Source organism: Puma concolor, chromosome B2 (assembly GCF_028749965.1).
Source record: "Puma concolor isolate L17-30 chromosome B2, mPumCon1.1.hap2, whole genome shotgun sequence".
Lineage (NCBI taxonomy): Eukaryota > Metazoa > Chordata > Mammalia > Carnivora > Felidae > Puma > Puma concolor.
The window spans coordinates 116,597,634-116,623,095 of NC_141671.1; the positions used below are offsets into that span (position 1 = coordinate 116,597,634).

At 37.6% G+C, this 25,462-nt stretch overlaps 1 protein-coding gene across 6 annotated transcripts; it reads left to right on the forward strand.

Annotated features, from left to right (window-relative positions):
* The first annotated feature begins 3,855 nt into the window (after positions 1-3,855).
* Positions 3,856-24,735, forward strand: RNF146 (ring finger protein 146). 6 transcript variants are annotated; one of them, XM_025926170.2, is made up of 3 exons: positions 3,856-3,993; positions 14,471-14,578; positions 23,005-24,735. In XM_025926170.2, coding segments are annotated over exons 2-3 (1,071 nt in total). In that variant the 5' UTR covers positions 3,856-3,993; positions 14,471-14,576; the 3' UTR covers positions 24,074-24,735. The 6 variants fall into 6 exon arrangements, with proteins under 6 accessions (XP_025781955.1, XP_025781958.1, XP_086563905.1 ...); XM_025926173.2 differs by having other exon boundaries at positions 3,894-3,993; positions 14,476-14,578; XM_086707779.1 differs by lacking the exon at positions 3,856-3,993 and adding an exon at positions 4,025-4,163.
* Positions 24,736-25,462: the final 727 nt, after the last annotated feature.

Sequence of the window (25,462 nt, forward strand, 5' to 3'; positions counted from 1 at the left end):
AAGAGGGGAAACTCAATACTAGGTAGAGTGGAAGCAAATACCCTGTCTGTTGATGCCCAGCCTCACACTGGCACTTTTATATTCTGCTTGATATCTAAGGGGGCTGGAAAAAATAATTTTCCAGAATCCACTGACTGTTAGTTTCCTGGGTAATTGTACCAATGGAAGGCACTCAAATGCAAATAGGAGATGGAAGGGAGGTGATTCTGTCCTTGTTCCTGTCTCAGCAGTGGCAGGGGTAGGTAGGTAAGTCCTGGTGGTGATGAGTTCCTGGATCCCTGCAGCCTCGGTGAGCTTATGAGCTCCTGGCTTGCTATTGCAGCACTTCAGACAGACGTGCCCCAGCAGACTTGGGGAACATGTGAGTAGGTCTTGGGAACACCAGGAAGCCCTTTACTCCTTCGACCTTAGGAGAGCTAGCAACTTTCTAGTTACTGATTTCATTGTATCCTTATCTTCCTTCTTTCGCTCCTCCAGTTTTCTAAAACTTGCAACCAATTCACTGCATTATGTTCCCTTCCTTTGAAATATGTAATGTGGTTTCTATTTTACAAACAAGACCCTGACTGATATAGTGCTATGAAAAATATTTCAAGGTTCTAGGTTATAATTTTATTAAACTGATAATTGATATAATTCCATAAACAAACAAAATCCCAAATATGCATGATTATAAAACCATTTAACATTGATTTCCTAAACCCTAGCCATTCTGAGGAATATATGATATTGCAAAATATATTTGCTGCCTATATGACTATAAACTATTTCCTCTTATAGGGCATATTGTTTAAGTTTCAGTTTTATTAAAATAATCATCTAGCTTTAAAATAATAAGTGATTCTGTCAAAAAATAAGAGCACTTACTATTTTTTAATATTATCTTCAATGAGTGGTCATGTCATCCAATGAAACAAGCATGGACTTTGGAGATAATAGCTAATATTGTCAATATAAGACATCTAAAAATGAATACATACATCATGTGTACATACAACCAGAGTTAGGAAAGCCATGCCTCACTTTACAATCAAACTGTAAAATTGTGACTCAATGGCTATTTTGTGTTGTGTTATTTCCCAGGAATACAATTGTCATAATTCAGTTGTAACTTCTGGGGCTGCAGGAGGAACACGGAGAACTAGTCAAAGAGCAAGCACTGATTATCACATTAGGTAAAAGAAAAACACAAGTAAAACTGTCTACTATACTATTACTTACAAAGGAATTTCTACTGGGAGAGTATATATTATTTGATTACTGTAAGTAGGAACAACATCAAATGGTAGGACAGAGACCAAGCTATGTATCAGCTCTTGGAGCAAAATCTCCAATTGAGATGGAAAAGTTTGTGTTCCAAAACTTCCCCTTGGCTTTATTTGTATTCATCTGCTAGCTATAATGCTGCGTTTCTGAATCTGGTTTGTCCTGTTTCCAGACATATGAAAGTTGCGTCCACAGATGATTGCTGGCATGTAGGAAGAAATCTAGCTTAGAGTGGGGACATGAAATTGCCCGAGACCAGTGTTCTCAAACTTTTTGGTCTTAGGATCCGTTTATACTCTTAAAAATTATAGAAGACTCAAAATTAGCTGTTGTTTATATGTGTTCCTTAGAAACTAAAATTGACAACTGTTTAAAATATTTATTGATTCATTTAAAAACAATAACCCTCTTAAGTATAAACATAGCACATAAATATTTTCTGAAAAAACAAAAAACAAAAACCCTCTATTTTCCCAGAAAAGGCTTAGGGCATTATCTTATGTTTTGCAAATCTCTTTTAGCCTGGCTTAATTGTTATAGTCAAATTCTAATATTTCCTTCTACATTTAATCTGTTGCTACATCACATATTATGTAACCTCTGGAAAACTTCACTGTACAAGGGGCCAGGGGTATGGGTTGGGGGGCGACTGAGTGAACCAGGCAGCTAGAGTCTTAGTATTATTATCAAAATAATTTTCACCTCTGGAACCCTCTGAGATCTCAAGGGGCCCCAGGGAATACTAGAAAACACTTTAAAAACCACTACCTTAGACTAGTTACATCAATGGTTTTCAACAAATTTTTCATTGTCACACATAATTTTCCCATGTGTGTTTTCATGGATGTCTTTAGATATTAACTAAACAAAATGAGTATTTTTATTATTAAACAAAGCAAATAACATCAAACAACTTTGAGTATTGGGGCAATACTATGGGATGCCTATGGGGTGCCTGGTATTCATAAAAGTATTTTCTGCACTCGTGGGAAACAGATAATGCATTAGGAATAATGAGCACTTCCTAACAGTCTGTTGCAACTCCTTTATCTCTGATTCAATGAAGCAAAATAGAATGCTAGTGACAGTAATATCATTACAGAGATACCCTGTATCTGTTAGGCTCTGATTTATTTCTTTAAATCACTTGAAAGTTTGGGTATTTTAACAAATACTGGAAACCAGTCACTTTCAAAACATTTCTGACCTCGGTAAGAGGTGCTGTACTGTATTATTCATAGATAGAAACCCACCACTATCTTTCAGGTGGCTGGTGGAAACTGGGTGAATAGTATTGTACACATCCAATTCTCTTTATATGCAATTGCTGACAAATAACAAGTTTGTATTCATTTATATATTATTTGAGATATAAATCTGTATGCACATATTCATTCCTTCAACATATATTTAGAGAGAGTTTCTCTAATGTGTCAGGCTCTATTTTTGGCAGTTAGGATACAAAAGAAAACACAAATTCCTGCCCTGGAGAAATTTATGTTCTAGTGTGCAAAGACACACAATAAAGATGAGTAAGCCAACTAAATCAGACTTTAAGTATTAGAAGGAAAAAAGTAAAGGAGGAGAATAAGAAATACTGGGAATAGGGGGTGCCATGATTTAAAATAGGACAAATAAGAGAGAGGCAAACCATAAGAGACTCTTAAATACAGACAACAAACTAAGGGTTGAGGGGGGTAGAGGCTGGGTTAAATGGGTGATGGGCATTAAGGAGGGCACTTGTTGGGATGAGCACTGGGTGTTATACCTAAGTGACGAATCACTGGGTTCTACTCCTGAAGCCAAGACTACAATGTACGTTAACTATTTTGAGAAAAAAATAAAATAAAATAGGATGGCAAGTAGAGGAGTGACTGAAAGGATGGCTTTGGGGAACAGAGAGAGGAAGGAGCACAAACGGGGGAGGGCTAGAGAGAGAGGGAGACACAGAATCCGAAGCAGGCTCCAGGCTCTGAGCTGTCAGCACAGAGCCCGACGCGGGGCTCGAACTCACGGACCGCGAGACCATGACCGAAGTCGGCCGCTTAACCGACTGAGCCACCCAGGCGCCCCTAGTTTTAGATTCTTACGCTGCTTAATCTCTCCCTCCAGCTCCCCTATGCTCTAATCTAAGAAAAGTGGGTCCAAAAGGAAATTAAGATCTATTTTTTTCTGATTAAATTGCTCAACCCTTCAGATGGTGAATAAAATAGAACATCTTAGAAGGCCCTTTTTGTTGTTGTTATTGTTAAGAGAGCAAGTAGTACTTTGCCAAATACTCTGTACCCCCAAATCCAGCTAGGCGCTCAACCGCTTTTTCTGGATCTTGCAGCGGGGTTTCAGAAAAGCACCACCTGCTGGTCCTACATGCGTCTTACTTCCTCGGCGCCAAACTCGTGGGCCTGCATTCTTTCACTCTTCAGCACCTAATTACAAGTAAAGTACAATACAAAGCAGTTAGAACGGCCAGGGCAGTGAAACTACAGGTCTCCAAAGGCAAGAAAAAGCAGGTATCTAACAGCTCGCTCCACGGTTGGGTCGTGGGGAAACAGGACGCAGAGGGGGTTGACACAGGATCCCCGGTACAAGGCGCTACTTCCGCCCCGCGCGGCCCCGCCCCCGCGACGCGACGGGAGGTCACGTGACAGCCGCGCGCGTTCCCGGCCGCTGCGGGCTCCGAGGCCGAAGAGAAAAGACTGCGAGACGGCCGCGGTTGTGGCTAGAGAGGTGGGAGTCGGGGTGAAGTCCTGGCGGGGAAGGGTGAAAGTCAGCCATTCCGGGATCCTAACCCGAGGAAAGGCATAAAGGCTTGCGGCGTCACCTCCAGCCGCGACGCTGTCCGGGTCGGCCCTTCGCTCCGGGCCTGAGAGGGGCGGCGGCGGCGGGGTCAGGGGCCGGTACGTAGGTGGACGCCCTTGGGCCAGCGCGGCCGCGGGTCTCTGCACCCAGGCGGGATGGAGCAGTTCAGCCTTTCCCGCCGCCCCCACCTTGGCTGCTGTCACAGGCAAGAAGACTGTGACGGGCGCTGCGTAGTCCGCGGCCGTCGCAGCCCCTGCCCAGGGCGACGGCCCAGAGCTGGTCACGGTCCGGGTGCGAGAGGCGGAGCAGCGGCCATTACTGCGCAGCCTCTTCCGCCGGGGTCCTCTTCTCCGCCTTTGGTGGCAGCCAGGTTTCTCTTCTCTCCCCTTGGCGGTGGTGTCAGGCCTCTACGGGGGGACCTTTTGGCCTCAAGATTTAGGGGCGGCGATGGTTTGAAGGGTTTCCTGCTCCCTGCTTCCCGTGTGGAGGCCTCTACCCTGGCCCTGGGTCAGATCGCAGCCAGGGCGTAGAGTCCCTGCATTTTGTCTTTTTCCGGAGTGTGTTTTGCGGCTTCCTTCTCTTCCCTCTCTCCTCCTCCTGCTCAGTGTCTGGGTCTTGCCTAATAAGAAGAGCATTCCCTCCACCTTGCCTTGGTTAAACCCAGCGCTGCATAGTTTTCGTTGTTTTGATGGTTATTAAAGCATCAGAACAATGAAGAGATCTCTTGATACCCGTGAAGCCAAAACAATAACAACAACAACAACAGAAAACCTCAGGGCATCTTAAAAGCAGAGGCTGTTGGCTTTGTTCTGGTTGGTGGGTGCGAGTTCTCTCTCTATCCCCCAACCCGTCTAAGAGTAGGGGTCTTCCATTGTTGTCGCTATTTTATTTGCCGTAGGCGTCTAGAGAAGGTTGCAAAATTGTTTTCAGTTTACACATACATTTTGGCAACTAAAGCTTTCTCTTGTTAACCATTTCGTATATGTTTTTTTTTTTCCCTTCCCTGCGTGCCATTTTAGTGACACTCTTCAAGTTTCGAAAGTACTTACATTTTGTTTAATATTTTTGTAATATTGGAACAGGGTGGAATTGACGGAAGAAGAAAGCCAAGAAATGATAGAAAAAGCGTTGTCTTTGTAGCTTGACATTTCAGGTGCATCGCCACACACCTTCCCCTCCAGTGTGTATACTTTTTAAATAGGATGTGAAAGTATAACATTGGCATTGAAAGCAGTGTGTAATTACAGAAATTAGAGTAGTTAGGATTTTTTGTCTTTTGAGCAAATGAATCTATATTTAGACTCTTAAAAAGACGTGGAATATAGGACACCTGAAGAAAATGACTCGCAGAAATAACAGGACTTGTAATGTTGGCTTTGCTGTTTTCATGACCAGCAAATATTTTCTTGAGTGTCCGAGTTTCTAAAAACACATGAAAACAGGTCAAGTAATTCTCTTTTTAAAGAGAAAACCAGGAAAGTGAAAGCCATACTAGAAATAGATTTTGGATGTGTTTTAGCCTTGTGTATCTTAAACTGGAGCATTTTGTTAAGCCTGCTCTTTGATTTAGAATTTATGTTTGAAATGGGCCAATATTAGTTGTGGGCAAAATGAAAATAATAGTAAACATTTGAAGGTTTTTGTTATTTACTGGTTGTTAAAAACTTGGTAGATTATAATAACCAAGGAAACTATCTTTCCAGATAGCTGGTCATTATTGGAAGGAAGAAAAAGGAAATGGCGTTTTTTCTTTTAGGAGACAAGTATTAACTGGTAAGGTATTTTGTTTCAGTTTCCACCAATTTGAATGGTCAGAAGAATAGGAAAGATTTTTTTAAAGGATCCAGAAATTATTTTTTGACTGAGTATAAAAGAAAAAGGTTGTATTCCATGTTTGTTTGTTTGTTTGTTTTGCAAATACTAATGTATTTAGAGAATATTATTTTATGTATTAGCACTTGACTAGCATGAAATGCCTTGACACACTGTCAGGTGGATATTTGAATTTTTTTTTTCCAGTGTCAGTAACAGAGGGTGCTGACCCTTCTTTCCATTCCCCCTGCTTGGTACCTGGTTGTGTCTAAGGAACCTGCATGTGTGAAACAACAGGCTGGATTAGGAATAATCTTTGTGGGTATGAAAACCATTTTATTAACATTCTACTGCAGCCACCTGTGCTTATTTATGGACTATTGAGTGTGGCTTATTACCTTTTGGATTAATTAAAATAAAACCCGTTAAATGCCTGTTAATTATTTAGAATTACAAAAAAAAAAAGATTAGGGTGAAATAACTAAAACAATGGAGTTATGACTTGACCAAGGTCACACATATAATTAGCAACAGTGCCTTTCTCATTTACAAAATGGCTGCAGGCTACGAAGCTTCTGTTTGATAAGATTAAAAGAACATATTTGTTCACATTCATATTTCATGTTTTGTTTAAATTAAAATGCAAAGCTCACATTTGGTTGGGGAGGAATATAAAAATTGAATGCTTGACTGTGAAGATTGTGAAGGTCATAGGTTGCCATACAGAGATGTTTTAAGGGAAGTGCTTAACAATAAGGGAAATGATTCTTTAAAATAGTGTAGAGTCAAGTATTAGCCCCCATTTGGTTGAAATGAGTTTTGACTGAAGACTTTTGTTTCCCAGTATGACCTGTGCTTTCTGTAAGCTCAGTTTTAGCAGGCCGATGAGAGGGAAAGCTAAAAATGGAAACATTAGGGCATTTAGTTACCTCTCTCAATTTGAGACTCTTAAATATGAAGATGTAGCTGCTAAATTTCCACACTATTCCTTCTTTTACTGGTTTTTGCTTTTCCTTGCTTTTTTTTAAATTTGTATACCAAAAGTTGGGAGGTTTGAAGTATTTTTTTCTGTCACTGTTAGCTTTTATATAGAACATTTCCTGTTTTGTGTATTTTGCATAAAAAGGAGTAAAAATATTTTATTAAACATTAGCTCTTAGTAATTGGAAAAATACAGGAAGTCTTCAAATCTTTGGTTAAAATACCAAATACAGTTAATGTGCTTATCTTTTTCTTTGATTAGTTATTTAAAAAGACAGTCATTTATTTGAATCTATTATGTGGGGAAATTTTTTTGACTTTGTGACTGACTTGAGAAAATGGAATTGTAATCCTAAAATATTTTCAGAGAAGATAACTGCGTATGCAAATAAGGAGTGTGAATTTGTTGAGTGGTCACAAATTATAAATAGTATGGTATTACTTCATTTTCAGTTATACTTATTTACTATCTGGTTGAGTGGGTAAATAATTTAAATTCACTGACAATCCTAAATTCTTACATATTTTTAAATTTAGTGTGTCACCTTTTTTTTTCCAGAATTGTTAAGAGATGGGAATATGTAACGTAGTTTCAAATCTTTTCTTTCTTTATGTTTCCTTCCTAATAATTCTTTTCTGTATAAATTTTCACCTAGAGAAAGAACCTTAACCCATTAACTAATTGGTATTTGCATATTAGAATACTTTGGTAAATTTTACTGTAGTAATTCATAAATTATATTGAGTTTGGCATATAATTTACAAATCATTCATTGCAGTGAGATTTATGTATGTTTGAATTATTTATGTTTGCCAAATTAATTCTGGCGTATAGTTAGAATTACACTATTCGATCTTACATGTTTAACTGAAAGTAAAATCCTCCCCCGCCCCTCATTTAAAAGAAGTCTTTGGTTTCAAATGTAGAAGTTTTCTGAGGACTACTACACATGACTATTCTGAATATTACATGCTGTGCCCTATGTTGTGCCCATTAGGCATTATAATTCTGAGGTTATAGTGGATGGATCAGTTTGGCAGAATTATTGTCACTGAAACCAGTCAATTTTGATTACAACAAACTATGCAATTTTCTTTTTTATCTGTACCAGCAGAGGTGTGGGTAAACTAATATGGGGTTATTTTCTTTATTCAACGATTCTGGTAGTAAATTACCAGTTTTGTATTTTTAAAAATTGTTAAAAAGCAAAACATTCTAAATCGGCATTGCCTAGTTATGGTACCCACTAGCCCCATGGAGCTGTTGAGCACTAGATACGGTTAGTTTGAGTTGTGCTAGAATTTTAAAATATGCACCAAATTACAAAGAATATACACACACATAACAATGTACAAAACACATGAATAACTTCTTTATATTGAATACATGTGGAAATGGTAATGTTTTAAATATATTGAGTTAAATAAAATATATTATTTTTTTTTTTATTTTTTTTTTTATTTTTTTTTTTAAATTTTTTTTTTCAACGTTTATTTATTTTTGGGACAGAGAGAGACAGAGCATGAATGGGGGAGGGGCAGAGAGAGAGGGAGACACAGAATCGGAAACAGGCTCCAGGCTCTGGGCCATCAGCTCAGAGCCTGACGCGGGGCTCCAACTCACGGACCGCAAAATCGTGACCTGGCTGAAGTCGGACGCTTAATCAACTGCGCCACCCAGGCGCCCCTAAAATATATTATTTAAATGAATTTTACCTGTTTCCTTTTTCTGTCCTTAATGTAGCTAATAGAAAATTTGTAATCACACAAATGTGGCTTGCATCATATTGTTATCTAACAGCATTATTTAATGCTATTCTAGACCTTTTCTCTGAGATATAGTACACTGAAGAAAAGATTTTTTTTAAAGGTACCCTTGGGAATGAATTGCAGCTCCCCAGCATTGATAGCTTTGTGATTTGGGATTAATCCTTACGGGCTTGGGTTTCCTCATGTATAAAATGTGTATAGTCCTATCTCACAGTTGTTTTGAGGATATCTAGAGCTTCATGAACTTTAGTATGCATATGAGCCACCTGGAGATCTGATTCTGTAGGTATGGAATGGGGCTCCAGATTTTTCATTTTAAGGGACTCCCAGGTAAATGCTAGTATAGTTGGTTGGGAACACAGTTTGCATAGCTAGGATCTAGAATACTACATAGATTTTAGTTTATTTTCCTTCTCCCAAGCATTATTATCCATTTAGAGTCCACCTGGAAAATTATCCATGGGATATAGGAATTGGAAAAGTCACTGTAGCTTGCAAGATTTACTTAAACCGGTTTTATTCTTGGGTTTTTATCTGCATTCTGGAGATTCATTGACAGTGAACAAAGCCTAGGTAAACGGTGTGCTTGGCAAGAGATATAAAGATGATTCTAATCTTAAATTTGTAAATGTAACTTCCCTGTGTTATGTTTTAAGTTCATGAAAGAAATGATTAGAACTTGGGTATCTTTATATTTTTTGTGGCTGGATGCCTTGTTCACAGAATTGAAATGTTGTGTTACATGAATTAATTTAGTTTTTCAATATTTTATTTCTCTCAGTGGTTATTTTAGGAAGTTTTTCCTTCATCCAAGAAATAATCACTTCAAGTCAACAAAAACTGATTGGCAGATTACTAGCCATTCAGAGATAGAAAACAGTCTTTATCATTAGGGGGCTCATGGTTTAATAGAACAGTCGAAAGCAAACAAATAATTTCAGTGTATATATGATAAGTTTGGTAATAGAAGAATGTACAAAATATCGTGGAGGGAACCATTTTGGGGACGTAGTCAGAAAAAATGGTAGTAGCATTCATAAGCTATAAAAGAGATAGATTATACCAGAGGAGGAAGTAAGTACACAACTACAAAGGGAGGTTTAGAGAAATACGAATAATTTGGTGTAACTATATTATTAATCTGTGAGAGTGGTGGTGAGAGAGAAGACTAGAGAGAGATTGAGGTTTCAGGTCATTAAAGCCTTTGAATGCTGTTCTTAGGAGCTTTGCCTTTATGGTATAGGCTGGAGAGCTAGTATAGGGTTTTGTGTATGGGAGGCCCATTTTGCCTTTTTAGTATATCATTCAGAGGCTTAGTGAATACATTTGAGGGGTTTTACTGAAGCAAAATAATCAGGCTGAACAGTCGTTCAAGTAAGAGATGATATAGGTCTAAACCAGGGCACTAGCAATGGCAAGAGAGTAGAGGATTCCGAAGGTGTTTGGGATAGAAGTTGACAGAATTTGGTGCAGTTAGTTGAATAGAGGATGAGGAAAAGAATTTTCTGTTTTTCTTCCTCCCGTCAGCATTTGTTGGTTAAAGCATGGAAGCTGAGATGTCACTTTAAGATTCATTCAGAAAAGGGGTTTGTAGAGAATGTGCAGATGAGAGATGTGAGAGAGCCAAGGATTCTGTTAATAAGTTAAAATGGTGGAGCTCCAGAATGGGCAGGAAAGGAATTGAGACTGGCACCTGGATAAAGAAAAGGAGGCTGGCAAGAAACTGGAGGTCCTTGTGAAATTAAAGAACAGGTGTGGGAATGAGAGCATAAGTTAGCTGGGAACACGTGAGTTTGTGATCCAAGAGTGAGATTAAGATTTTAGAGAGGCAGCAGTTTAGGTGGCATGCAGTTCCAAATGTTACACATCATACTTGGTTGCTGGAGGGACAAGGAGGTGAAGTTCATTGAATGTAAGATTTTAGGATTTGAAAACAGAACAGTGTTTCTCACTGTTCTACCTGTATTCGAGGGACTACCTGCATCACTGTCACTTGACATGGGATTCTTGGGCTTAAACCCATGTCTACTGGCAAAGAGGATGATGAACAGTGAAAATTAAGTCAGTGCCTTAAAGGTTAAGGAGAACTGCTGTTAGGGGATTGTATAGTCAGTGGTAGAGACTTCAAAGAGATAATGTTTTCATTAAGAGTGATGATGTTAGAATGTTACAATGTTTCTTCCTGTCCTGTGTGTGCAAATGGGCAGTTTCTGTTTTTAGTAGCCTGCAAGAGAGACATGGAGTCTCCTGTGGTGCCATGAAAGTTGTAGGCACCTAGAAAGTAAAGTGAAAGGGTTGGGGGGTAGGAGTGGTGATCAGGACAATGGAATCCATTTAATGTAAAGACTCAGTTTCCAAAGTCTGTAAAACAAAAAGTCAGGTAATTTAGGAACTCTTTTTTAACAGTTGAAAATCCTCTGGTTCTGAAAAGATTATTGTTTGTTCTGTTAAACATTTGGTGGGACAAGCTGGCTTGTATTTAAAGGCTATGTATTAAAAATATTTGTCTTCAAACACTTAAACTCCTCTGTACTATGAAAGGCACATGGAACTGAAATAATTCAATTCTTTATTGTGAGGTTTACCTAACTCTTTCGTCATCATATATACTTGATTCTGAGTTCTGTGTAGTATGATGTGCCTCCTGCACTGGGTATTGTGAAGTGGAATGAGCACTTACTAAATGAGAAGAAAGAGGATTAATAGCTGAGATGATGTTTTGTTTGTTTCTTCTGGATTCCCTGCATAAGTTTGGCTTAATGTTTGTAAAGTTGGATATACGTAGAAGCAGCAGGAGGTCCTGGTTAATGTGATGGCCTAGTCTCTTCACACATGACTTCCTTGGAAAAAGGCAATGGCTATGGAATAAATTCCATATGGACTTTTTTGTCCATATAGAACTTGTCTGCCTTTAAAAATTTTTTCATTGTGGTAAAATATAAATAATGTATACAAGTCAGTACACTTTTAAGTGTACAAGTCAGTGCCATTAATTACATTTACAGTGTTGTACAACCATGACCACTGTATATTTCCACAACTTTGTCATCATTTCAAACAAATTCTGTATCTACTAAGCAATAACTCTCCCATTTGTAGCCCCTGGTAACTTCTCTACTTTCTGTGTCTGACTAATTTCAATATTTCATGTTAGTGGAATCACAGCATTTGTCCTTTTGTGTCTGGCTTATTTCACTTAACATAATATTTTCAAGGCTTATCCATATTATAGTATGTATGAGAACTTCATTTCTTTCTGTAGTTGAATAATATTCCATTGTATTTTTACCACATTTTGTTTATCCATTCTGTTGTTGGGCACTTGGGTTGTTTCCAGCTTTTGACTTTTGTGAATAATTCTGCAGTGAACGTTGGTGTACAAGTATGTGTTTCAGTCCCTGTTTTCAGTTATTTGGGGTATATACCTGGGAGTGGAATTGCTGAATTATATGGTAATTCTGTTATATGGGTAAAACTTTTTTGAGGAACCAGCAAACTTCACAGTGGCTCCACTATTTCCCATTCCCATCAACAGTGTACAAGGGTTCCAGTTTCTTCATATTCTCACCAATGTTTATTATTTCCTTTTTTTTAAATTTGTAGCCATCCTCATGCATGTGAAGTGGCAATACTTGTGGTTTTGATTTACATTTCCCTAATAACTAATGCTGAGCATCTTTTCATGTATTTATTGGCCATTTCGATATCTTCTTTGATGAAATGTCTGTTCAAGTCTTTTGTCCATTAAAAATATTTTTTTCTTTGTTGAGTTGTAGGCATTTTTTTTATATATTGTGGATATTAAACCCTTATCAGTATATGATTTGTAAAGATTCTCTCCCATTCTGTAGGTTGAATTTTAACTTGCTTGACAATGTCCTTGTATGCCCCAAAGTTTTAATTTCGATGAAGTCCACAATTTATCGTTCATTTATGTATCTATTTTTTTTATTGCTCATGCTTTTGGTGTCATTCATATCTAGGAATCCATTATCAAACCCCAGGTCATAGATATATATCACTCTATTTTCTTCTAAGGGTTGTATGGTTTCACCTCATATATTTAGATTGTTGGTCCATTTTGAGTCAGTTTGTGTATATGGTGTGAAGTAGGGGTCCAACTTCCTGCTTTTGCATGTGGTAAATCACTTGTCCTAGCATGTGTTAAAGAGACCGTTCTTTCCCCCTTGAATGGACTTGGCACCTCTTTAAAAATCAGTTAGGCATAGGTGTGCCTGGGTGGCTCAGTCAGTTAAGGGTCTGACTTCAGCTCAGGTCATGATCTCACAGTCTGAGTTTGAGCCCCACATCAGGCTCTGTGCTGACAGCTCAGAGCCTGGAGCCTGCTTCAGATTCTGTGTCTCCCTCTCTCTCTGCACCTCCCCTGTTCACATTCTTATCTCTCTGTCTCCGTCTCTCTCAAAAATAAACATTAAAAAAAATTTTTTTTTTAAAAATCAATTAGCCATAGAAGTATGAATTTGTTCTGGACTGTCTCTTCTTTTTTTTTTTTTAAATTTTTTTTAACGTTTATTTATTTTTGACACAGAGAGACAGAGCGTGAATGGGGGAGGGTCAGAGAGAGGGAGACACAGAATCTGAAACAGGCTCCAGGCTCTGAGCTGTCAGCACAGAGCCCGACGCGGGGCTCGAACTCACGGAGTGTGAGATCGTGACCTGAGCTGAAGTCGGCCGCTTAACCGACTGAGCCACCCAGGCGCCCCTGGACTGTCTCTTCTATTGGTATATTTGCCTTGTTCTTATGCCAATACCACATGGACTTTGTTACTGTTAGCTTTGTAGTAAGTTTTGAAGTTGGCATGTGTGAGTTCTCCAACTTTGTTCTTTTTTAAGATTGTTTTGGGTTATTTTAGGCCTCTCACAATTTCATATAAATTTGCGGATTGGCTTTTCCATTTCTGCAAAAAAGGCTGTTCGAATTGCCATAAGAATTATGTTGAATCTGGGCACCTGGGTGGCTCAGTCAGTTAAGTGTCCAACTTTGGCTCAGGTCATGATCTCACAGTCTGTGAGTTCAAGCCCCACGTCGGGCTCTGTGCTAACAGCTCAGAAGAGCCTGGAGCTTGCTTTCGATTCTGTGTCTCCCTCTCTGCACCTCCCCTGCTGGCTTGCACACACGTCCCCCCCCCCCCCCCCAAACTAAATATTTTTTAAAAATTTAAAAAAAAAGAATTATCTTGAATCTGTAGATCAGTTTGGGCAGTATTGTCATCTTCAATCTTCCAATCTGTTATAGTTGTCTTTCCATTTATTTAGCTCTCCTTTAATTTCTTTCTGCAGTGTTTTGTAGTTTTCAGTGTACAAATCTTTCCCCTCCTTGGTTAAGTTGATGCCTAGGCATTTTACTCTTTTAGATGCTTATAAATGGAAGTCTTGAGCATTCTGTAAAATGCTTTTTTGATTTCCTTTTTGGATTGTTGACTGCTAGATACAGAAACACAGCTGACTTGTATATTGAAGTTGTAACCTGCAGCTTTGCTAAATTTTTTATTAACTCTAGTAGTTTTCTTGAGGATTCTTTGGAATTTTCTATATAGGAAATACAAATAGTTTTACTATCTCTGCAAATAGAAATAGTTTTACTTCTTCCTTACCAATTTGTTTGCCTTGCATATCTTTTTCTGGTCTTAATTGCTCTGTCTAGCACTTCGAATGCTGTGTTGAATAGAAGTGGTAAAAGCAGGCATCCTTGTCTTGAAATTTTTTCATTTTTAAGATACGATTTGCCGCTGAATTTTGTTAAATGAAAGGATCATATGTAAGTGACTAATTTTATTGATCTTAATCTTTATAGAAGTTGATGAAATAATTTCTTTTGCAGCACAGAATGAACCCACAGTGGAAGAGAAAATACTGCAAACTGTTTGACTGCTGGTGAAGATGGTCTTTTATTTTTGTGACAGACAACTGTGGGATCTGTAATAGAAATGTAAGTGTGGCATCGTGGTTTTTCCCAAGGATGCAGTAAATTAAATGGACTAATAAAATGCACTAAGCCAAGTATATGTCATATTTAGTTCTAATTATAAAAAAAAAGAGCATTTTGTATTGACTTTTAGATATTTTATTGAGGTAACAATTTTCTTCTCATTAAATTATTGCTAATGTAGATATCCAGAAATCTCATCAGGAAAAATTTCTGTAAAAGTGAATGAAACTGAAGACAAAAGAATTTGCTTATAGAATGCTAAAAAATTTGGAAAGATCTCCAGGTCTTTTAGGTTCTACTTCTTCTTTACATAGTACAGTATAAAACCTTGGTTTGCGAGCATAATTTGTTCTGGAAACGTGTTTGTAATCCAAAGCACTTGTATATCAAAGCGAATTTCCCCATAAGAAATAATGGAAACTCAAGATGATTGGTTCCACAAGCCAAAAATATTCATATAAAAATGATCACAATACTGTAATATAATACAAAATAATAAAATATAAAATATAAAGAAAAATAAATTAACCTGCACTTACCTTTGAAAACTTCCATGTCTGGTGTGAGAGAGACAAGAGAGAGGAGGGTTATTGTGTAGGATGACTTTCACTGTTACTGATGGAATCACTGCTATCTATTGGCTCAGTGGAATCTTTTTTACAGTACAGTATTAATACACTCTTGTCATATACTGTGTTTAATGTAACTGGCAATAAGGCAGCAGAGGAAAGGGTCTATATCTGCAGGCAGCCTGACCTAGAATGAGGCAAAGCATTCCTAAGCTTACTCTTGTATGGAAAAGCAAAAGGACTGTCCATAGATGCTTTGAAGTGACAAAAAATACACTAGTGCTAGTTGTGGGCACCTTCTAATGTTTTGAAAAATCACTTACTTCTGCCAAACACCACAGCCTGGGACCAAGCATGGGAGATGATCACCCACAATCCTGCAGTGAGAGAGAACTATTGGCTCAAGACATTGTTCATTTATAAAGATTTATTAGAAATGTTTGCTTGTCTTTTATATCTTTTTATATTTTTTATTTAATCCTGTTTATATGTTATCTGTCTATATACATATAATATTGTTTAATCTTGTAGGTCAAATATTGTAGGTGCTGGCCATCAAGCAACTAGAGTATGGTCTAATAAGTGAGACATAATTTTATAATTATTAATTATAATTTATAATTATTAATTAAACAGTGAGAAAAATGCCATATTGAGGTAACAATAAAATGCTTTTGGAACTTAGAGGATTTAGTCCACCTGAAGGGCTCAGAGTAAGCAAAAGAACTTTTGGCTTGGTCTTAAAGAATAAGTAGAATTTTAACAAGCTGAGAAAATTAGGAAGTATTTTTCAAGCCAAGGGAATGAGGGAGGAGCACAGTTGCCCAAATATCAGGGCATCTTAGGAGAGTCAGGAAGCAATCCTGTGTGGCAAAGTGGGGTGGGGGGGGGGGGGGGAGAAAGAGACTTCAAAGTTAGTAAAGGGAGTGAATGTTTATTTAGTCCCTACTATTTTGCTAGGCGCTTATTGGGTATTTTACTTGGATTATTAGATTTAATCATTATGAAAAATGGTAGTAGCTCATTTACTGGTGAAGACGTAGAATTAGAGAGATGAAGTCATTTGCCATGGCTTGGCATTTTCCAAATTTCTCTGAGAATTATCTCCTGGAGCACTTGTTAAACACACAGATTTTTAGGCTTTAACTCAAATCTGTACAAACTCACCAGCTAATTCTTACTTTCACGGAAGAGTTTGAGATATGCTCTTCTAGGTTAGTGTAGTGAGAAGAAATGACGGAGCCAGGATTTTAACTAAGTCTGTTTTACTCTAAAGATTATGTCAGTGTATTTGAAAGCCAGTGCTTAGGAATTTGGATTCGATTATGTAGGCAGTAGAAAACTATTGAAGATTGGAAAGAAAACTAATTTGACATGGTTGAACTGAGAAAAGATAAGGAGAAAGGATTGAAGTCTGAGAGACCACTTGAAAGGTTAATATTTTGTACAAGCGTGTGTCCAAGAGGCCAGAATTAGGGTTATATATAGGCTTTGGGAATGAAGGGGACACTTTTTTTTTTTTTTTTTTTTTTTTTTTTTAAATATACAGTGCAATGTTGTTTTCAGGAATAGATTCATCCCTTACATACAGCGCCCAGTGCTCATCACCACAAGGGCCCTCCTTAATACCCATCACCCATCTAGTCCATCTCCACCTGCCTCCCTCAGTTTGTTCTCTATCGTTGAGTCTCTTGTGGTTTGTGTCCATCTCTTCTCTCCCCCCACTTTTCCATATGTTCATCTGTTTTGTTTACTTAAATTCCACACAGGAGTGAAATCATATGGTACGTCTTTCTCCGATTGACTTACATCACTTAGCATAATACATTCTAGCTCCAACCATGTCATTGCAAATGGCAAGATGTCATTCTTTTTGATGGCTGGGTAATACTCCATTGTATGTATATGTACACCACATCTTTATCTTTTCATCAGTTGATGGACATTTGGGCTTTCAGTAGTTTGGCTATGGTTGATAATGCTGCTGTAAGCACTGTGGTGCATGTATTCCTTCAAATCTGTATTTTTGTATACTTTGTGTAAACACCTAGTACAATTGCTGGATTGTAGGGCAGTTCTATTTTTAGTTTTTTGAGAAACCTCCATACTGTTCCCCAGAGTAGTTGCACCAGTTTGCATTTGAAGGGGACACATTCTAAATAAGTTTCTGTCATGGAGAAGTGAAGTGGCCAAGGAATAAGGGAGCATTGAGGATGGATCTAAGTTTTGTCCAAGATCGAAAACAAAGGACAAGGACGCAGGTTTAGGTGAACAGATAACTTTGGTTTTAGTCATGTTTGATATCAGGTCCTTGGAGAATATTGAGGTAGATTTTTTGAATACAGATTGGAAATATAGTTGGAATGGTTCTGGATATTAGATTTTGAGAATCATGGTGGTATATCTATAATTTTGAAATCTTAAGTAGATTGTCTAGACATAGAATGCAATGGGGAAATGGGGCCACCCATAGAACCTTTGTGAAGAATACTGCTACTTAAGGGCAGCTGGAGAAGATAGAAAACAATGAAACAGAAAGGAGAATTGGGAGAGAGTACCATCAAGGAAATGAATAGTATAAAGTTTTAGAAAAATAGTTGCTGGTCATTATCGTTCAGTGCGATGGAATCAAATACATTGAGAGCAAAAGAGACCATTAGACTAAAAGCATGGTAGTTGATTTTGAAATTTAAGGATAGAGAATATTAACCAAAATCTTGAGGGAATTGGGATGGTATTAACAGAAGTTGAGGAGTCAACTTTGAAAACAACTAACTATACCCCAACCTGAGCCAAGAGGAATGATGACAAGGTAAAGTGAAGATAAAGATAAACTGTAAGGATTCACTCTTACCTAATTTCTTAATGATAAAGGAATCTGGGACATTTTTTAAGAGATTGGAGAAAGTTGTCTACAGTCTTTGGGAATAGGGGAAATAAAGTTGTTTTGACTGAGTAAAAAATTATTGATAGGAGGCTTGATAGTCTCTGGGAAATCAAAATAGCTAATTGTGTGTGGTGCTCACAACTTTTGCACCATACATTTCACTATAAAGGTAGAAATATGCCATGAGTTTAATAGTTAACTTTTTTTTTTAAGTCCTCTCCTTGGTTGACCCTTGTTTTAGGCAAGTGTCTCCCTTGTGGCTTTTGTCGTGGTGGTGGTCTCTTTATTCCCCATCTCTCTCTGACATTTCTTAACATCTTTTGCAGGCTCTTTTGCCTCACTTGTAAATACTGAAATACTCCAAGGTTCTGTGGTTGGCGCTTCTGTCTGCTCTCCCTACAAGTTTAATTTGGGTGTTCGTTCATTTTCATGTCTTCAAGAATATATACTTTTTTTTTTTCTAAGTAGTGATGAGTATTAGCCCATTTCTCCATTTTGTCTTATGAATAGAATCAAAATGGATGGATGACTTTCTTTTTTGTTGGGTTTTTGGGTTTTGGGTGGGGGGTTGTTTTGTTTTTGTTTGTTTTGAGAGAAAGCCTGTGTGTGCATGAGCAGGAGATGAGCAGAAGGAGAGAGAATCTTACGGAACCCAAGCCTGACACTGGACTTGCTCCCATGAACCATGAGTTCATAACCTGAGCCAAAATCAAGAGTCAGACGCTCAACTGACTGAGCCACCCAGACACCCCTGTTTTCTTTTTCTTAATGAGGCTTTAAATAAATATGGAAATATAAAAAAAAAATTTCAAGAATTTCATTGACAACTAGGGCGCCTGGGTGGCTCAGTCAGTTAAGTGTCTGACTTTGGCTCAGTTCACGATCTCACAGTTCGTGAGTTCGAGCCCCATATCGGGCTCTGTGCTGACAGCTGAGAGCCTGGAGCCTGCTTTGGATTCTGTGTCCCCCTCTCTCTCCGCCCCTCCATCACTCATACACTCTCTCTCTCTCCCTCTCTCCCCCCTCTCCCCCTCCCCCCCTCCCTCCCCCCCCCCCCCCCGTCTCAAATAAACATTTAAAAATTTAAAAAAAGAATTTCACTGACAACTAATTTCTTTAACCTAAATTGAAAGGGATGTAAGAAGATACATATTATTTGTTCTTCCATTCTGTAGCTAATTTTAATTGTTTTTGTTACCAAAAAGTTAAGTGTAGCAATAGGACCTGATGAATTAAAAGAGGTTTTCAAATACAGTTTTATGCTTTCATTTAATGTATTCACTTTACAATAATTTTGAATTGAACATGAATTATCCCCGTTTTACTAAGGAGAAAGCTGAAGATTCAGAAGCATAGCATGAGTATGATTTTTTAAAAACCTCTTACAGGTACATTAGGTGCAGGTTATATTTGGTAGAATTGAAAGTAATGTACATAGACTCTTACCAAAGTGTAAGGTTACCTGGAGCAGATAAAAGTATTCTCATTCTTTTGCCAAATGTAACTGAAATATGTGGTACTCTTTCTCTCACTACTTTGGGAAGTACTAAGATATTTTGTATTTAAGAAATACATATGAGTTGTGGAGAGCCTAACAAGATGTGGTATGCACAGTCAGTTCTTTTTAGGGGAAATAGGTGAGGAGCATTAATTGACCAGTTGAGAAGCAGGAGCTTTCACTTACAGTTTAGATTGTTAAGTTACAAGGTCTTTGAAGGTGAGAGTTTATCTCAAAATACTTTGAAGCTTCTATAAGTGCCTAACACATATGAAGAGTTCATATTTGGTAGAACTTACCATAGGTTGGGAAAAAGTTGTACTTTATGTAACTAGAGTTTCTGGTAAAGGAGTTGATTGGAAATGTAATTAAAAGTTGAAACAAAGTTTGGAAATCAGATATTTCATAGTGATCATTTCTTTCTATTGAGCTTATGTGTTGCTTCCTTTTCTATTTAAGTACGGTGTTTTCAACAACTTGCTGTCATTTTGAACCTTGCCTATTGAGGAACCAAGGACACAGAAAAGCAATAAGAGAATGGATTGTTGGACAGATAGGATGTGATGAAAGTCTAGGAGCATTGTTTTTGAAGTTTTGATGAGCATAAACATTTTTAATGACTACTCTTGTAACCACTGTGCCCTTTTTTGAATGCTTGATTTTGGAAAAAAGCATAGATCCATATGGTGATAAAATTTGAAATATTCCTTGTTTAAAACACAGAATCAAATGGTAGAGATTGTCACTCATTTTAAGCAGCAGTTAATTAATGGTTGCCAATCACTGTGAGATCTTTTACCTCTATTTCTGTTTACTAACTACTGGTCTACTCCCTCTATCATTTTCTCTCCTCTTTGAAATATCTATGGTTTCCTAGTACCATGGGATAAAATAAAATCAGATGTTTCCTTAGCAGGGCACAAAAAGATTTTCATGTTTGGCTTCTGATTACTTTTACAGCTTCATTTTACGCTTCAGTTGCTTATTTGACTCGGTGTTGTGCACATGTCTCTGCCTTTAATCTTTTCCACTGCTCTGCACTCCAAACTTTCTGGCCTATATCCATCTTCTCATCTGCCTCTCGTTATTACTTTTAATAAGTATCTAACACTTTACTGCAAGAATTAGGCCATACTGTGATTATTGCTTTCTTGCATTAATGTTTTTTATTTAACAAAGTAGGTGTGTCTTTAGATCCATCAAATACTCAACATTATAAATGGACTATCATAGTTTTTAAATAAATGCTCATCTGAATAAGGCAGAAATTAACAAATTTTATGTCAGTATTTAAGCCCTATACATCCAGTTTGAAAAATGTCCCTTTTTTCCCCCCTCTCCTGCTTTAGGACAACAATATTCAAGTCGTTTTCTCTTGGCTTTAACATTTGTGGAGCTTTAGTGAATGAAGCTTTAGTGAACACTTAGTAAAGTGTTTTGTGGGGTCTTTTTGGAGTTTTTTTTTAGCTATTCTCACCTAATTTTTATAAACTGATTTGTAGGTAAGGAAATTTAGACTGGGTTTAACTGAGTGCTGAAGAGTACAAAATAAGGGAGAGGGAGACTCAGGTTTTTACAGTTCTTATCTAGGTTGGTTTCATTGTATAACAGTTGCCTTAATTCAAGTTATCCTTTCTCCCTTGGCCATCTGCAATTTTTCATTATAGTTTTCAGTATGCTGCTTCAGGGCTGATCTTTAAGTGTACTAACAGAATTTTTATACATTCCCAAGGTATACACAAGTAAATGCTTTAAAAAAAAGTTTATCAATCAGATGGTTTAACTTAATGTTATTTAAAGTAAAATAAAACCCAAAAACATGTTTTATAATATGGTGTATTATATTCTTCTTTGAAAAACCTATATTCGTTTCCTTAGCTAATATTTGAGTGTTCTCTATCTGCCTGGTCTTGTATGAGAATACAGAGACGAGCCAACAGTGACCTGTTTCCTGCCCTTAAAAAGCCCACCTGCTTATGGGGAAGACTGACATTAACAAAATAGTCACACACATAAACGTAACATTGCAATTCTGATAAGCGCTAGGAATGAGAAATACATGCTAGTAAGCAGTTAAAAAGAAATAGGGTGATTTGACCTAGTCATGGAGGGTTTCTCAGGAGGGCTATAAGATGAGTAGTAGTTGGTCCATGGGGGATATGGGAGGCAGGAAGTGAAGAAATGTTCATACAGAGAAAAAAACCTTTTATTGGAGGGAGTAGCCATTGTGGCTAGAAGCTTGATCAAGGAGAAGTTTAATATATGAGGCTGGTGGTGGGTGGGGACCATTGCACATAGATCCTGGTCTTTATCCTAAGATCAGCTTTTTAAGCAAAACAGGTAAGGCTGGACCAATTACAAGGCATATTCAGTAATTTCATAAACAGTGTTTACTGGGTGGCGAGGGAAGGGTAGAAATGTATAGTAGATGGATTCAGGAGATGCTTAGGATAAAATTGATAAGACCTGCTGATGTTTTGGATGAGAAGACGTGGCGAAGGGCAGTTTGAATGATGAATTTCTGGCTTAAAAAAGCAGATGAATAATGGTGTCATCAGGAGTGGGGAGCTTTTAGGGAGTAAATAAGCAAGGAACAGATCGTGTGTTCAGGGGTTTTTTGCCCTCAAAACATCCAGCAAGAATTCTAAAATAGACAATTAGAAATCTAGATCTAGGGCTGAAAGGAGACCTGGGCTGGTGATACCAATTACTGAGTCATTTGTTTATAAGTAACCGTTGAAGCCATGGGTGTAGATGAGATCATCTTGAACGAGTAAGCAAGAGCATATGGTTTAGAAAAAGGCAACAAGAAAAGGCCATCACAAGAAGAGTGCTTCATGGAGGGGAAATGAAATGACTGGTTTACCAGTGTTTTTAAATATACAGCAGGAGTAGAGAAATTCTAGGATTTCAGTTTTAATCTTAATTTCATATGGTCTACTTGTCAGGTACCAAAGTATGTTACTATATGGCAGCATTTGCAAAGCTACCACTTAGTAATATTGTAAAGGGCTACAAAATTGTCACCATCTGTAATTGTAATCTAAATTACTTTTAGCCACTTTCTCTGTGCTTTCTACACTGATTGGAAAAGTCAGTCTAGAATGGAATTTACATTTTTAAATCTTTGCATTTACTTATATCTCATAAGTTCTGTGACGGAATAGAAATGGTATATTTATTTAAAATCTATACTTTGGTTGTATTTATTTTTGGCTTAACATTTACTTGTGTGCCCCTTTGTCCCCCCCCCCCCCCCCGCCAGTGTAAAAATTAATGACCTAACAAAATCAAAAAGTTTTTTTCTACACAAGTTAGATTTTTTCTCTTTTATTTTGTTCCTCATTGTCTGGTATGTAGTACACATATACAGTAGGTGTTTAATAAGTGTTTTTCTGAATTGTTGAATTACAATATTAGAAGAGTTGAAACACAATTTTAATATCACATGTATTTTCTCTCATTTTCTTAGGATGGCTGGCTGTGGTGAAATTGATCACTCAATAAACATGCTTCCTACGAACAGGAAAGCGAATGAGTCCTGTTCTAATACTGCACCTTCTCTAACTGTCCCTGAATGTGCCATTTGTCTGCAAACATGTGTTCACCCAGTCAGTCTGCCTTGTAAGCATGTTTTCTGCTATCTGTGCGTAAAGGGAGCTTCATGGCTTGGAAAGCGATGTGCCCTCTGTCGACAAGAAATTCCCGAAGATTTCCTTGACAAGCCAACCTTATTGTCACCAGAAGAGCTCAAGGCAGCGAGTAGAGGAAATGGTGAATATGCATGGTATTATGAAGGAAGAAATGGGTGGTGGCAGTATGATGAGCGCACTAGTAGAGAGTTGGAAGATGCTTTTTCCAAAGGTAAAAAGAGCACTGAAATGTTAATTGCCGGGTTTCTGTATGTTGCTGATCTTGAAAATATGGTTCAATACAGGAGAAATGAACATGGACGTCGCAGGAAGATTAAGCGGGATATAATAGATATACCAAAGAAGGGAGTAGCCGGACTTAGGCTGGACTGTGACGCTAATACTGTAAACCTAGCGAGAGAGAGCTCTGCAGATGGAGCGGACAGTCTATCAGCACAGAGTGGAGCTTCTGTTCAGCCTCTAGTGTCTTCTGTAAGGCCCCTAACATCAGTAGATGGTCAGTTAACAAGCCCTGCAACACCATCCCCTGATGCAAGCACTTCTCTGGAAGACTCTTTTGCTCATTTACAACTCAGTGGAGACAGCATAGCTGAAAGGAGTCATAGGGGGGAAGGAGAAGAAGATCATGAATCACCATCTTCAGGCAGGGTACCAGCACCAGATACCTCCATTGAAGAAACTGAATCAGATGCCAGTAGTGATAGTGAGGATGTATCTGCGCTTGTTGCACAACACTCCTTGACCCAACAGAGACTTTTGGTTCCTAATGCAAACCAGACAGTATCTGATCGATCAGGAACTGATCTGTCAGTAGCAGGGGGTGGAACAGTAAGTGCTGGTGTCAGATCTAGAAGGCCTGATGGACAGTGCACAGTAACTGAAGTTTAAATAAACTCTTCAAGGTTAAAATGGTTATCTGTAAATTTATGCCCACATAACATTATACTCATCCCTAGTAGTGCATTTTGTGAGTTGGGGTGGGAAGGGGTATGGGGAGGACAGACCTGTAATAAAAATGTTTAACATGTCTCTGTTGAGGAATTTATTTAATATAAGGAACTCGGGCGTTAATAGTTGAGAGTTGTTTAGTAATAACCCAGTTTTTTTGAGGTCTGTTTTATAGGTTTTTAAAATTTCTTCAGTTCTTTTGGCCAGTGTGTGTTTATTATCTGTGCATTAACAGTCTTCATCTTATTCTTGCATTGTGTCTTATTTTCCTGCATGGATTGACGTAAAACCATTACTAAAATTTGGCACCTATGAGATGTCTGGTATCGGTATGAACAGGAAGCTTAATTAATATGAAAATAGATGTGAATTTGGAATTTTAAAATAGATGAATAACAACTATTAAATAGTAAAGTTACTGAAATGGAAATGTAAAGAAAACAGTTAATAACTTATGTTTCAGAATCTTGTAACATACTTCATGGCGTTTCCCATAGGCTTTGCTGTCTAGTCCTTGTAGTTTGAGGCTCCTCTTGATCTGCATTTTTCTTTTTGATTACAGAATTTATAATTTAATAAATACTAGAGTTTATCAAAAATAATTTGTCTGTTGTTTGAGTCTGGAAAGAGGATGGAAACATTTTGACATTAGTGGCCAAAGGTTAATAAACAGGTGATGGTTTGGAGTGGTGGTATTCAGCTTAGTCACCTGCTTGTAGTTTGATTTATTCATAAAGGATAATTAAACAGAATCTACAAGCAATTGCACGGTATAAGTGTGTATGGAATTAAATCTACAGCCCGTGAGACTTAAATTTCTTACATAACTGGTAGTGGAGACCATACTAGATTTTCCTTGCCAGTCTTCATTAGTGGCCTGACACTAATGGGTTAAATTGTATTATTTGTAAACAGCATTAGACACAAATTCACACAAAATGTAGACTCTATGGCAAGATAGGAAGTCCTGGGTTACCTTGGAAATCCAGAATTTGGTTCTGAAAAAAGGTAGTGTGAGTTTTAGTGTTTTAACTCAAAACAGTAGGATCATGTTGAAGCCTATGCACGTTACTTTTAATATGTTTTTCAAGTATGAATTGAATGTTACAAGAGCAAATAAAAACTGCCACTACTTTGAAATTATCTTTTATCCCTTGCTGTGATAGGTTAGAACTGGGACTTCATTCTTTGACTTACTTTTAAAGCCTGTGTCATTGAGATCATAAAAGTTTGAGCTGTGCATTTTTATTAAGTGTACTTTCAAAATAGAGCTAGTTCTAAAAAAGAAAGGTTAGCCACTTTTCAGAAAAAAAATAGAAATCTGATATA